Raw genomic sequence first — 16,244 nt, forward strand, 5'->3', positions numbered from 1 at the left:
CTCCTGATTTCCTTTTAATGTGCACGAATCCGTGCACCAGGCCACTAATAAAGAAATAAAAGTCTATGTTATTAAAGCAAAATACAAAAAATCCTCCAAGATCTGTGCAGAGATCAGGAAAGTGAATTTCTGCACAGGACTGGGTGGTATGTACAAGGGGTCTCCCCCACTTTCCTCTTGGCATGTCCCATCTACAGTACTTTTCTGCTCCAACTGGATGTTTTCATTTTGAAAACAAAATGTAAAGTTGTAAGTGTCAGAGCAATGGAATCAATTTAAAAGAGCCCTCCTCCTCTAAAAGGTACTAGTAAAAGGTATGTTTTCTCCTTTTGACGTTGTTCTCCACTTTACCTTGTCATGCTTAGGATTTTATTGTAATAAAGAATGGACACCATTGCCTTGATCAGTTTGGCTCAGTGGCTAGAGCGTCAGCCTGGGGACTGAAGGGTCCCAGGTTCGATTCCAGTCAGGGGCATGTACCTTGGTTGCGGGCACATCCCCAATGGGGGGTGTGCAGGAGGCAGCTAATTGATGTTTCTGACTCTCTATCCCTCTCCCTTTCTCTCTGTAGAAAATCAATAAAATATATTTAAAAATAAAAAGAATGGACACCATGCTGAAGGATTTTTAAAAAATTAAAAAAAAAAATCTGTCCTCTGGAGTATCTTCAAATTATTAAAACAATAACAACAACAGTATCATGAATCAAAAAGGTGAATGGGTAGCATCAACAACTCGTCTCTTTCACAGAACATTCCAGTTTTCTAGGGATGATACTTTATTGCCTTGAACATGTTTTGCCTAGTCTAAAAAAACTATATTAACTTTAATTAGTATCATTACAATACATATTCACAAATTGCAGAGAGGAGTAATCTAAAGGTTTGCTAGCTGATACAGAAGAAAGGACTGGATTAAAATTTTGCTATAGATAATGCATAATTCAGAATTGTACTGATCAGAATTGTGCCCAATGTGCATCAGTGCTCACTGAACACACCTACTCACAAGAAAAGGAGTCACTGTGTGTGTGCCATGAGACTGGCAACGAAACATTAGCACCACCACTCCTCTCCACACACCTGGATTAAATGGTCAAAAACACTGTACCTAACAGACTATAATCTTATTTTTAAGATGCATAAGAACAAAGAGATTTTTTATTGCAGTGAAGTTCTGGAGGGTGGGGGAGGAATGGGATGGAGGGGGTCATAAAGGAAAAAAGGGGACATTTGTAATACTTTCATCAATAAAGATAAATTTAAAAAAAAGATATGAGACAATACTGGATCTATATAAGGACCCTGAATTAGGAAGCATAGCTTATTTGAGGTTCACTCTACTATTTTCTTGACTATTCATTGTTTCAGATCTAAGAGTGAATAAATCAGCAGAATAATTCATGTAGCTCTGGAAATATTTAATTGGGTTATACTGCCAAATATTGTTCTTACAGTAAGTACATGGTGACGCAATGACGGCAGTGTGGTCTGGTAGAAGGGGCCCTGGCTTTTACACCGAGACAGACCTGGGTTGGTGGGGCCACTGCTCTAACAAGGCCTCTCCGGCCCTGCCTCGTCACTTCTTTCCTGTGGATGAGGGGGAACTGGCTGAAGCACCTTCCCTCCTGAGAGGTAGCACTTGAATGGACTCCAGGCGCCTCTCCATTGTTCATGTACACATGGTTGTGAGACCGCTCTTTTCTTGATAAATTCTTTCCACAGTAATATTACTACAGAAGACAGTTACAGTTAAGTTTAGAGACAAATGTAACCAAGTTACATTCTTGCTTTGAAGCTAGGTGTCTTTTATTTAGAGTGCTACTTTTTAAAAGTTTATTACAGTTTCTTGAGGGAGTCTTCTGGAAGTCCCAATTACAGATGACAAAACTCTTTCAAGGACTTTGGGAAAATAAAAGCTAACAAATTTAAAGTACTTAGCACATCATAGATACTCAATGTCAAGTTTACCGTTTACAAGACACCAACGTGTGCCCGATATTTGGATTTGGCTACAAACTGGATTCCTTTATTTGCCATAACTTTTAAAAAACAGAGGGAATAGGATTAAAAACACACACACTAAACTAAGTATTGAACACAGGGAAAAAATAAATCAATGTAAGTAGACCAAATGACAAATGTAACAGCTGAGGTGCTGTTAAACTAACAATAATGTAATTCTCTTGGTAACATGATAAAGATTAACAAAGGAACTGTCAAGCTAATTTTTAAAAATGCCTAGAGGTCCTGTTCTAATAAATCAGTAACATAGTCCAAGGTCTATCTTCTCCCCATAGCACAGTAAAAACAAAAATATCAGCAAGGAAATAGAAATGGTTCTGGAAAAAGTAACAGCAGGTTATTCTGAACTTACGATTTATAGTAAGAAATATGTATTTGGTTTTCGTCCCCAGTCCCTGATGAAAGGGCTCCTGAAACTCTTGTAAATTCCTACGTGATAAGAACACAAGGAGCACCTTTTGCTAGAATGACTCAAATCTGGGTGAGCTCCTAAATGTTTCCTGGGATGGGGCTGTATTTAGGTTATAATTTTCACCCCTGCCCCTCACTTTGCTAGAAAGGGAAGCTGGAAATGAATGCATAATTGATCATGCTTGCATGAGGAAGCTCCCATAAAATCTCAACAGTGCAGAGTTCCAAACCTATCCCAGTTCCACAGGGGCAGAAGCAGGCACTTGAGATCTTCCTAGACCTCACCCTGTGTGTCTCTTCACCCGGCTGTTCATCTGCATTCTTTAGCCTATCCTTTAATAAACTGGCAAATGTTAACGTTTCCCTCAGTCCTGTGAGCTGTTCTAACAAACAATCAAATTCAAGGGGGAAGATGTCATGGGAAGCTCTGACTTGTAACCAAGTAGGACAAAAGTTGTGAATACCCTGGGGACCTACTACTTTTGATTGGCATTTGAAATGGGGAGGCAGTTTCATGGGACTGAACCCTTAACCAGAGAGATCTGATGCTATCTCTGGGTAGAGTCAGAATTGAGTTAAATTGTAGGACACCCAGCTGGTGCTGCAGAATTGTTTCCCCTGCCACACACACACATTTGGTGACTAGAATCAGAAATGAAGTGTTCTGTGTGAAAGTAAAGGAGAAAGACACAAGAGAACTGTAGATCTTTTCAATGCAGTTATCAATACTTGAGCCATTTCATATTTACTGAGTACGTATGGTGAGCAAAGGACTTTAGTAGGGCAGTTAGTAGTTAGTTTGTGCAGAAGTTACCAAGATGAAATGTCCACAGACACTGTTCTTAGGAGAACTAAGTAACTTACACAAGGTCAGACAGGAGTAATATTACAGGAGGAGAGAAGATAAAATAGATTCCTAAGTCAGGCGAGCAAGGCGGTGACACTGGGAGGCCTGGGAGGACAGGGCCTGATGGGGAGTACGGGGAAAAGGAGATGGGCCTCCTCCCAACGGCAGACTCTTGCCCTCTTGCCTGCATGGCTGCAGCGGCAGAGGTAACACCTCTGATACACCTCGACGGGGAAGCTGCTGCCCAGAGAACTAGGCCTTACAGGATTCTCAGATGAAATGCAGTGTTTTAAATACACACCCTAGGTTTTAATGCTCTAGGACAGTGGTCAGCAGACTGCAGCCCCTTGAGTGTGGCTTTCACAAAATACCACGTCCGGGTGCGCACATACAGTGCAATTGAAACTTCGTGGCCACACTCAAGGGGCCAAAGAGCCACATGAGGCTCGCGAGCCGCAGTTTGCCGACCACTGCTCTAGGAGAAAGGAAAATGAAATTTCAGCAGTCTTTTCATCCCAGGAAGCAATTTATAGCAATCTTAGAAAAGTGTGAAATTTCTCATTGTATATTAACAGTAAAATTCATTCTCTTCTGCTTTTGACATTGTCACTAGCTTAAAGGAAAAAAACCACACACCCCAGATGTAACAGTATCATGCAGTTTACAGTTGCTGAATCAACTGTCCTAGAAACCACAACTGTTTCCTTTGGAAAGTTCGGATTTTCATGGTGTGAGAAACCACAATCAAGTACAGCAGCAAAAGACAAAAATGAGTTGCAAAGTAGCCACCTATGTGAAAGTTCATACCATGCTATTAAATTTTTTAAAAATGTTTATGGCAGCATGGAAATTGTTTAAAACATTAAAACACATTATTATTTGACCCAGAAATTCTACTTCTGAAAATGAAAACTGGTAAAGTGTTCAAACTATAAATATAAGGATGATACCAAACTGCCGATGGTAGCCAAATTTAGAAGCCACTAAATGTCTGTAATAAGGAGCCAAAGACATCATGTCACATCCAAATAACTGAAATTAAGCAAGATGACACAGATTTCCTTTTACTGATGTGGAAAGATACTGCAGAGGGAAAAAGGCAGGTCATACAATACAGGTATGGTATGACTTAACATGCATACAATTATATGAGCTTGTAAGGGAACTCCGTGTGTATATATTAAAAAGTCAGAATCTGGTTACTAAATCTTACTGTGGTTATAGATAGGTGATAGAATTTAGATGAGTTATACTATTTTGTACTTTCTGTATTCTGTAACACAATTTTTCCTATAGCTAGAAAAATAAAGTTGTTTTCAATTAAAATACACACATAACAATACTAAACATATTTTCTAAAAGAACCCAATTATTGTCAACACACTGACATATACATTTAATTTTGGGAATATTTAATTATGATGAAAAATAAATGATTACTAGGGGCCATTTGGCAATAAGTTTGCTTCACTGTTTTTCCTTACTGTTGCTTCTAGCTCATCAAATCCTCTATGTGTTCCCTGGAAAAGTTCAAACACCAAAAATTCCAAGAGGACAGATTTTAGTATTTACTCCCCTGCACTCAAATGCAACCTCCTAGCAGTCACAGTGGATAGGTAGGGGTTGGAGGAACCACAACGGAAAACTGTGCCCATTACACTCTCCAACTCCCCCTAAAACAAGAGCCACTACCAAAAAACCCAAAACTATTCAGAGCCACAACTGAAGAGCAGAGAATACTGTGGGTGCCCTCAAATGACAGCATTTGCTCTCTCCTGCTAGGCCTCTCAGGCACCCTCGCCTGGGAATCCGACAACTTCCATCCCAATCTGAGCTCCATCACTGAGTAGCAGTTATCTAAACTGGGATAGCATTTACCTCTGGAAAATGATAAATATGTCCATAGTTAGCTTAGGACAAATGACCTTCTAGTGTTGCAAGCTGATAACCCAAGAAGAGTTAAAGTGAACTCCATAAAAAAAGCCACAAATTAAAGATTAAAGTAAAAGCTCCATTCTAAGAAGGCCCAGAAAAGGCTCGCCAATAGACAGTAAGTCACTGTGATGAATGACAGTGCGCTAAAGCGACGCCAATGCAGAAGTATATAGAGTTGGAGAGAAACAGAAAGCAGACCTGAAATGGGAAGGAGAAAGTTGCTATTAGGGACAGCACGTTATCAGAGGTCAGTTCAGAGGCATCATGCAGCTCTCCTGTGGTTTAAAGATTAACTACAGATCAAATGCCACCCCCAATTTTAGGATTTTATAAAATCTTGGAGGCAGGTGGGTAAAAACTTACCTTGAAAGGGTGTCTCGCTAGGCTATTCCCAGAGCACAGTGAAAAGAAGGGGTGAACCTTGTCCAAAGAACTTTGCCCCGTAGGCATCTGAGATGGGATTAAAAGCTACAACCTTCTTGCTTTGGGAAATTCACAAAGGCTGCCTTGTGTACTGGTAATCTTAACTCGGAGAACCTGACAATGTAAATCTGAGGCTAACTGGGCCGGTGGCAACAAATGTTCCAGTTATTTCCCCAAGGGCAGAGGACAAAAGGAGATGTGTCATTATTTAAAGCAAAGAATAAAATAAAAAATTCCTAATGACTGTGAACTCTCAGAAAAGGAATAAATAAAAGGCTGCGCCAGCTGCACCTAAATGTAGACACTGCATGTAGCATTCGGACAGTTTCGAAAACAAAGCATGGCAGTAAGTAAACACGGGCCCGGGACCTAGAAAAACCCCTGTCCGCTAAAAGTATATAAAAATTATGTTGGAAATCAGATCCAAAGCAGTAGCTCCACTTTTAAGCGACTGCTCCTGTTCACAGGTGCGTGAAACTCTGTCACAGAAGGTGCTTAGTGAGTCAGATGGAGGGATGATTGCACACCTAGTTTCCATAAGCTTTTTTCTTTTAAAAATTACATTTTCTTGATTATATTAATATATGCTCTTGTAGAGTATTTGTAAGACATAAAAAAGTATAAACATATAATAAAAATCACCTGTAGTTCCTGTCCAGAAATAATCACTTTTTACATTTTTGGTACATTTCCCTTCACTTGTGTGTATGTACTACATTTACAACAAATTATGATCCCAGTGTACATGTGGCTTGGGAGACAGCTTTTAAAATTTATTATATTCTAACCAACATCCTGTGCCATTAAATATTCTTTCTCAATACCGTATTTAGTGATTACTGTATAGATGTTCTACAACTTATTAAACAATTTCCCTGTTAGGCTATTTAAGTTGCTTTTAAGATTTTGCTACAATACATCATAATGCTATGATAAATATACATACATAAACTTTCCCCCTATCTCTCTGATTACTTCCTTAGGATCAATGTCTGGTATAATCACTGGGAATTAATTTTTTAAGGTTCTTGATTCACATTGATGAAGTTATTTCCAAAAAGGCTCTACTAGCAGAGCCCCCATATTGTAAACAACAAATTATATTATACTAAACTGCTATTTTCTAAACAAGATACAGTACATCAAGTCTACTGGGGACTTATGGTCACTGGATTCTGGCACAGGAGTGCTGTCTCACATGTTGATCCAAAGCTACCTGTGTTTGAATCCTGGCTCTACCACTTACTATATATCCTCGAATGTCAATTTGACCATTACATGCTTATTGTTTTCTTTGAAGTGAAAATAGGAAGTCAAATCACAAAATTGTATGTTACTGATATTCATTAAGGGTATTAGTTGTTTTATTTTTCTACTTCATTGTTAAAACACTTCAGATTTTAATGTTAAAAAATTAACACTGTGTATACCTAGAAGAAGAAAAAAATCTACTACCCCTAACATTTTGAGCCTAGTAGAGAATGTGGCTTTATTAATATTTCTGATAAAAAGGTGAAAATTTAATGGAAAGGAAATCTGGAAAGAGGCAGAAAATATATACTGAAAATCTTTCAGTTGTAACACTGAGGTGTCTCTGCAAGTGCTGTCTCCCCACCTCCCCACTCCACTTCAGTTAGTGCCCAGATAACTCCTGCATATCTTTTAGATCAGAGCTCAAATATTACTTCAACTGGAAATCTCCCCGGGAACTCCCTAAGATTTTTGGTCTGATAGCACTGCCCTGCAAGGATCACAACTGTCCTTGTTTGAAGTACCCCACCCCTCACGCATCAGTTAAGACCCTCTGCATCTTTGAACAATTGGTTTGTCAGTTGGACTCTTCCTTTGACTCTAAGTTTCAGAAAGTGTACAAGTGTTGGAAGACATCAGTTGGAAGACATCAATTCTATACAATGACAGTACTGTTTAAAACAGCCTTAAGGGATAAAAAATACATTTTTAGAAGCCTACCAAGAAATCTCTTAGCAAATATTTCAATTTGCATACTTTACTTTAAAAAGTATTCACATCCTAAAGTCATGCAATATTCCCTTAATTATAAAATCCAGTGTATCACTGTCTCAAAAATAATTCTGAACAATTTTAGTACTTTGAGTATATATTTGTTTTTGGAGCAAGAGTGAGGTGTTTGGTTCATGTAAGCATCTGTAATGGTGCTGTTTGAGTTCCTGGAGAAATAGGGGACAGAAAATATATGAGGGCAGCAACACAAACGATAAGTGGCACACACAGAGGACCTAGCTTGCTCACTATGCTGTACCTTAGGACCTAGCACAGTGTGGGGCACAAAATATGAATATGTGGAATGAAGGGCTAATCTTATGATAAAAATTGCATGTTTCTCAAGCATTACTTTTTTCTTTGGGGGTTCTAATAAACACTAAGGATTTTTCTCCCAGAAAAAAAATGCACAAATGTAAGATTTTACATATAATTTTAGGATCATGGATTCCAGGATTAAAAACCCTGCACCAGACTGTAGTGAATTCATGCTACTGAAAGGAATTTTAAAGACAGGACAGGCAGTTAGGGAATAAGAGGGGTCCATGGGAGAGGAATGCATAGGTGAGGGCTTGGTGCTGACAAAATGCTTATCTTACTTATACAGAGGATAGAAAAATGTGACAAGATAAGGGGAAGGGGAAGGCATACATTCACAGGGGATAGGGAAATGTCACAAGATAAGGGAAGAGGGAAACATACTTTCACAGGGGATAGAGAAATGCTACAAGGGAAAGAGGAAAAGGGGAACACCGGATGGGCTTTGACTCTGAAACTGATACCCTGCAAAAGAGTCACCAATTAGGAAAGCACGGGATGATAAAATTGGGAAGGGGTCCAATTAGAAGGAAGCTACATTGACAAAGAACTCCCAGCCTTTAAAAACCTTAGACTAGCGGTTCTCAACCTGTGGGTCGCGACCCCTTTGGCGGTCGAACGACCCTTTCACAGGGGTCGCCTAAGACCATTGGAAAACACATATATAATTACATATTGTTTTTGTGATTAATCACTATGCTTTAATTATGTTCAATTTGTAACAATGAAATTGGGGGTCACCACAACATGAGGAACTGTATTAAAGGGTCGCGGCATTAGGAAGGTTGAGAACCACTGTCTTAGATAAAGGGGCTTGGTTGGTTAACCCCTGGGGAACCCCTCCCTATGTGGGAATTTGTATTTGCTTCCAACTGATTCCCACACTTTTACTAACAAGACCTTTTAGTCCTTGAATTTTATTCTTCAAACTTCGTGAGACAAGAACCCACAAGGAGAGTCTCCTCATGGAACCCCATGTTACACTATGAAGTTTCTTGGTAAACAGCCATCTGGCTTCACCTACCAAAATGCCTATTGGGAGGTGCACTTTTTTTCATTGAAACACATGCAGTTCCCAGGCCCGAAGGGGTTATACTAGCATGCAGTGACATCAAGGAGTGAAAGTACCTTAGTAAATGTCATTGGAGTTACCTCAGCACCAGACACTTGCCAGTGGTTGATTAACAAACACTTTCCATTTCACCTTCAGGGTATTTCTCCTTGCTTACTAGTATGTCCTATTGGTTGAGTATTCCCTATTGAATGGAAAAAGCCTGATGCCAAACTTGCACACATACTCCTTTGGGAAATGTGATCACTAAGTGCTTTGAATTCCACATCCTGGTTCCTAAGAAACAGGGTTGTCCTTTGGCAACTAAGTAGTTCATACTTCTTTCCTGACATCTTTGTTTCATCTCTTTACCTTGAGGGTGAACTCAGACGGCAAGGGCTGTCTTTCTTAGTCCCTAGACCTGGACTCATCAAGGGTTGCCCAACACATATTTCTGACCAACTCACAGACCAAAACACATTCCTTGTGTGTAGTGCAGTCTTATTACTATACTCACAGATGCTTCATATAAGTTCTCTCTTTATACATTACAGTATAAATGCCAGCTATCTTAAATGAACATTAAAACTACCAGGGAGAAACTGCAGAGTTATGAAATAACAACATATATGAAGTCTGCCATCATGTACAGTGCTCTACAATAAACCTAAAGCCAAAGTCATGAGCTAAGGTTCTCAATGTGTCTGTCCAATAGATCACTTCTTCATAGTCCTTCTCTCAGTATCTGTATTTGAGAAGGAACTTTTCTAAGTCAAAAAAGTAATTTCAAAGCTTATAGTTGTCTTTGTAACCAAATGGTATGCTTTACTTTATTAAACTGATTATCCTGCATCACATCAATATCAGATTTCCCATCTTTAAAAGAAGGTTAATAGGAAAACAAGTATTTCTTACTGAGTTTTATTTTTAACCAATTATTTTCTTGTTTATAGAGCTCCAAGAAAGGACAATGCTAAAACATGAATTTAAACTACTAATGTTCACCTTAATACTGTTCCAGAATGTTAGATATAAAAACAAAAACATTAAAATGGCAATATATTTAGCAATCTGGCTTCAAATGCTGCAATTCAAACCTCTGGTCAATGAATAACTATTACACAAAAAACTAATGTATATAGGACTAACACTGTAAAAACATTAACTCTCTCATTTAATCCTCTTAATTTATTATCAGGGAGGAACCACTCCCAACTACTTGCTATTCCCTAGCTGAGCTAGCTCACTGGGCACTATTTGAAATGCACTGGTTGGTGATCACCTAGTTATCACTCAAGGTCCAGCCCAAGTCTCATTTCCTGGATGAAGCCTTTCCTGAACCCTCTCCTCCCCTGTGGAAACAATCCTAGGCTTTTGTCTTTAGGGAAAATGTACTCATAATAAGATTTGTAGACTTGCTCCTGGTTTTTAAAAAAGTGTATTTAAAAATAGACAGAGATATCCTCCTTGACTACTAATAGCATGAAAATAATGGAGTGAATATTTTTATTCCATGTTTTTAAGGGTTAAGCTAGGCAGAAACTAGGTTCGGGCCTACACTGTGGGCTGCAGTGAAGAGCAGGAACTGTTTTCAGAGAATAGAAGTTGGAAACCACAAAGCTTCTATTGCTGAGGCTATACCGCCTATATTATCATTTTAAGAGGGTACATTATGCTTTTTGCCCACTTTCTCTTGTGGGAGTCAGGGGGCCCACTGTAGGACCTGCGTGGTCAGATGTCTTTCCCTCTGTGGATCACTGAAGCATTCTATGAATACTCCTGTGTGTCCAGGCGCCAGGTGCTCCATTTTGTCAACAAGGTGAGATTGACATTATCACTGGCCTGGTGACCACCACTTAAATGCTGATAGCTGAATTGAACCTAACAATTGTCACTTGTATTAATGTTAAAGCAGACATTTCTTGGGACTAAATGACTGTTTATACATCCAGAATTAGCCAGTGGAGCAAGGAAATAAAAGTACCACCTGGTTCCCTAGCCTAGATCACCACGCCTACAGATGCTTTCCTGTACCTGGGCTTTCTTTTATTATTTCTATTTTCAACCATTTGAAATTCTTGCTTTTCTTGCCAAATTTAAGGCAAAATTCCAAAGTTCATTGTCAGCATTTTCTATTTCCTTCACATCCTCTATTGTTGATTCTAAGGGGTTGGGAACTTCTCATTTGTCTGTTTCCTTAATCAAAGGATGTGCCACTTATAGTTTAGGTTACAGCTCTCTTCTGTAACAGATTTCTTCTTTACAAATGCTAACATAAACCAAATAGCTCACTTTTGCTCAGTCATAGGAATCTTGCTCACAAAACAAATACATACTTAAAGTACTAAAATTGTTCAGAACTATTTTTGAGACAGCGATACACTGGATTTTACAATTAAGGGAATATTTCACATTGCACAACTTCAAAATGCATGGGAATATTTTTTAAAACAAAATATGCCAATTGAGATATTTGGTAAAAGATTTCTTGGTAGCCTGCTAAAAATGTATTTTTCATCCCCAAAGGCTGTTTTAAATAGTACTGTCATTGTGTGGAATTCCAGCTGATGTCTTCTACCTTGTGCATTCTGTAACTTAGAGCTAAAGGAAGCAGCCAACTGACAAACCAATTGTTCCAAGATGCAGAGGGTCTCAAAAACGACTTAAATACTGACCTTAAAGACACACCCCAAATGACTGCTTTGTGTTCTGTGAGGTTAACCCTTTCTAACACTTGCTCAAGGCTAAGTCTAACTGAGAAAATAAAATTCTTAGCAGACAAAATGGGTGAAATCTGAGTCATGGAAAGATTGCAAGGCCAGGTCAAGGGCAGGGAATCACTTTTCCCTAATGCAATCTACTATGTGCACTTCCCCTCTACCCTCTGTCTTGCAGATGATATGTCTAAACATCAGGAAAAGGTTTATGAAGAATTTCTCTCATTTGTGAGCATGCCTCTCTTTATTATTTTAAGGGCACAGAATAAACACTAGCTAGGAGGCCATTACTGTTTAAAAACAAACAAAATAACTTGGAGCTATGACTCAAATTAATTCTCTTCCTTATGATATTAAGAGAATTAAGGGGTAGAAGCTAAAAACCTCTCACAATTTAGAAAGTGACAAGTCAAGACTACACAAAAGTCTCAAAGGTAGTGACAATGGAAATTTCAAATGGGTCATCATAGTGACCACAAATAACCTGCAAAAAGCAATGGCCAAAGGACTCCATAGGTAGGGATTACCTTAGCAATCATGTTAACCTTTTCAGGCATTATGCTTTTTTTAAGAGTCCATATTCATTAAATAAGCACTGAATGTAAAACTGCTTTCTCATCTAACCTAATAATCCATATTATTTAAAAAACGATAATGTTTGACCAAATATTTTTCTAGATATCATAACCTGTTTAACATTATATCTGATGATATGATATTCTTTGAGTGTTTCAACTGTATCATGTACAATTATAATCAGGCTGTCCTAACTTATTCTATTTAGAGTCACTGCGATTTCTTTAATAGTTCAGTATATAATCAAAGTTAATAGATTTTTCATTATCGATTAGGGTCAGATGTGATAAATGACCTCAAATGTTCTCTTTAGAGGCTTAAAGACAAAGAACTCTAAACAAGCACCAGCATCTTTTGAAAGGATACCTGAGGGGGCAGGGAAAATATTTATTTCCCAGTAAAGTAGAGAAGGTGGTTAACAGTTAGAGTATGGTTTCTTCCTACCTGCCCCTGGCCCGCCCAGCCTGCTGTAACAATGAGGGTGCTGGTGAGATACTATGGACAGGGTCTGACCATACCTTCATGGGTAGGCTCTGGGTCAGGCGTAAGTGAGATGTCATCCAGCTCTCGCAGGCAGAGCCATTCTCCATCCATAGACACTCGGAATTTGCAAAGGTAGATGGTCTCCATGGCAGCCTGTGTGATCTTGTCAGTGGTGGGGGTTGGCATATCAGTTGGAGGCGTCAAAGCAGACATGATGACTCAGCTGGGACCACAACACACTCACACTCACACACACACACACACACACACACACACACCCGGCAAAAATAAAACCTCCTCGCCCAAAACCCCCCAAATCCAAAGCTCTGGAACAAAGCTCTCAAGGGTGCAGGAGGTTAAAAAAGAACACACACAAGGAAAAATATCTTATGGTTTAAGAACCAACTGTTCAAGATAAACAATTCTACACTATCTTTTCCCATAGACAGTTTCTACCACATAACAAAATAAAATGATGCTGTCTTCTCTCAGCTTCACTCCTTTTATCTTCTCTCCCCTACCCCTTCGTCTTCAGCTGAGCTATATGCTTTAAATCCTGCACAGCTGATGCCGCCTTAGCTGGTTTTAAAAAACTGGCCTCTGCATGTTTAAGTGAAAAATCCTCCTCCTTTGTGCAGAAAAAAAAATACAAAAGGGAAAAAAATGAACAAAATTTTCAATTTAGCTTTAACAAAATCCTGAACTGCAGAATCACTTCCAGGATCTGCTTAGATGAGCCGGGATGCTGAGTTCTGACAGGATTGGTTGTGCGCAGTAAGCAGGGTGTTGACCAAAATGGCTGACTAATGAACTGAACTGAAAATCCAGGCTCATGTGACCAGCTGCTCTGAACGCAGGGCGAGCAATTCCCAGGATGCTTTATAGATGCTGCTGATGCGGGGAGAGCAATTAGGCTGCTTGCTCTCATCCTGCACAACCCACTTCCAGACTGTGCTAGTCAAACTGTGATCAGACATAACACAATGCACAGATCCTCATCAATTCCCCTTACTTTGGGATAAAGGCTGCATAACAGGAGGACAATTAACATAAGAGGCAGTTAGATTAATTTAACAAGCACACGTCCACGTCTCTTTTATCCTTATATAACTAGATATTAAAATCCTTTTTTTATAATCTGTTTTTATTTTATTTTTAATATATTTTTATTAATTTCAGAGAGGAAAGAAGAGGGAGAGAAAGAGATAGAAACATCAATGATGAGAGAGAATCACTGATTGGCTGCCTCCTGCATGCTCCCTACTGGAGATCGAGCCCGCAACCCGGGCACGTGCCCTTGACTAGAATCAAACCCAGGATCCTTGAGTCTGCAGGCTGATGCTCTATCCACTGAGTCAAACCAGCTAGGACTAGATATTAAAATTCTTTACACTGCTAAAGGTGCTGTTTTAAGAAAAGCTAAAGCAGATTTTCAATTTAAATATTATACTCTCAGGCATCTGTAATTCCCTTCTCCAAAGCACAAAAACCTGACATTTTAGATTTGACAGAAATGCAAGAAAAAAACCCTTGAATTTAAAAAGTAAAATCCTTCCTGATTAATGCCAATTTCACCTCCAATTAATATTGCTGTATTTACCAAGTTTCTGTACTAAGCATGTACTGTGTTTCTAATCAGAAGATAAAACTATATTATATTTTTAAAATTCTCCCATCCTGGAAACACCCTAAGGACACATTTTCATATTCTCTTAAACCAGCCGACCAACTCACCCACCGACCCACATGCATATCTGTATTAACCAAGGAGACGTTTATACATTGCTTTCTGGGCTACTTAAATAACAAGGAGATAAGGAATGGTAAAGATTTTCTTTGACAGTGTTCTGGATGATTGAAAACAAGTTTGTTTTTTTTTCTTCTTTCTATTTAAGGATCTGATTGTAAAGAGGAACATATAACTTTAAGAAATATATCCCAATATGATTTATTCCATTTTAGAGATTTATCAGAAGGATATCTTGATTTAATAATTTTTGAAAACTAAAAGAAAAAAATTCTCCTAGAACATTATTAAAATTTCATAAATGCTTTATGAATAAAATTAAGCTCAATGAAAAAATGCTAAGAACCAGATTCTGTAGGTAAACAAACATGATATTGTTAGAGGAAGGCAAACTGGTATAATGTAAAAAATGTATATAAGTATATACATATTTAAAATTAGGAAGAAAATCCTTAAGTTATTAAGGAAAATAAAATATTCCAGGTTTATTCATTTCTATTTAAATCTCTTTCAACATTATCCTACATCTGGACCCAGGGCTATGCATCCATTCATTCATTCACTCATTAATTCATTCAATATTCACTGAGAGTACTCTAGGTTGCCAGGCAGCAATCCAGACACTGGGCATGCAGTAATAAGAAAAGACCACTTTTCGAGGAGACAGAATTTGCATATCCAAATACTGAACACAAGCCTTCATTTAACACATTCACATTTAATTACAGTTTTATTTCTTTCTAGCTATATACATTTACATATTAAAGCTGAAAGGGGATAGATATAGTTTCACTTTAAGCCACGCAATACTTCAAAACATAGTAAACACTCATGTAAAGTCTTATACTGAATAGATCCTGGAACCACAATGCCAAACAAGCCTGGCTATTTGTATACATGACATCAAGATTCTAGGTCACTGATACAGTCTTAAAATATAGAACAGTGAATACATAAGTAAATCTGAATGCTTTGGGGTTCCCTGTGGTCCACCCATACCCCAATTTAGCCTATCACAAACCACGACAAACAATCCTTTTACCAACCAACCAATCTACTAACCCCTGAATAGGAGATTCAGGTTGATTACAACATACCAGGAATAGAACATCCAGGTTAATAATCAGAGAAACTTGGTTAACTTTCCTTCCAAAGGTCCTTCTCGAGAGTCAGCTAGAGGACACACGGAGGGAAGTCCAAAGCAACTAAAATTTTGCCAAGGAGAGAAAAACCTGCCCACACTGGTTTTCCTTGAGTTTCCCAGACCGATGAGTCTGAGGAGGTATTAGCAGCCGTTTCAGAACAACTGTGGATGGGCGGGAAAACCTATACTTCCACTATCTAGCTATACCTGTTCAGCATGAACAGATACTCATTGTCCGTAAGCAATGAATTTACTACAAAACAAGCACTATTTGTAGGAGACTAATAAAATAATTCTAAATATTGGTCAGTTTTTACATGTGAGTCTTTACAAGTACATACATTAGCTTTGAATATAAAGGTAATATTAAGTCATCAGTAAGGCATATAAACCTTGATCTTTTTTCTCATATTCTAATTTTTCCTCATAAACATACTAATTACAAAATGTAGTGAACTATTTTCTCATTTAATCCCACTTGTGAATAAAGGCACATATTTGTAAACAAGTTGTGAGGAGGGCTGGGGTAGCCTGTGGCCCTAAACA

The 16,244-nt window shown here is 38.4% G+C and overlaps 1 protein-coding gene across 5 annotated transcripts in view; it reads right to left on the reverse strand.

Moving 5' to 3' along the window:
• The window catches only part of RUFY3 (RUN and FYVE domain containing 3), an 80,656-nt gene that overhangs the window by 48,222 nt on the left and 16,190 nt on the right, over positions 1-16,244 (reverse strand). Inside the window, exon 1 of one of the 5 annotated variants that reach the window (XM_081083333.1) lies at positions 12,843-13,643. The exons of 1 other annotated variant lie outside the window; for it this stretch is intronic. In XM_081083333.1, the coding sequence (XP_080939459.1) occupies positions 12,843-13,020 (178 nt within the window). In that variant the 5' untranslated portion in view covers positions 13,021-13,643. Of the gene's footprint in view, positions 1-12,842; positions 13,661-16,244 lie in introns of those variants that run through there. 3 more of the 5 variants (XM_081083332.1, XM_081083336.1, XM_081083335.1) reach the window with 3 other exon arrangements.

The sequence above is a fragment of the Myotis nattereri genome (genome assembly GCF_964212035.1).
Source record: "Myotis nattereri genome assembly, chromosome: 1".
Lineage (NCBI taxonomy): Eukaryota > Metazoa > Chordata > Mammalia > Chiroptera > Vespertilionidae > Myotis > Myotis nattereri.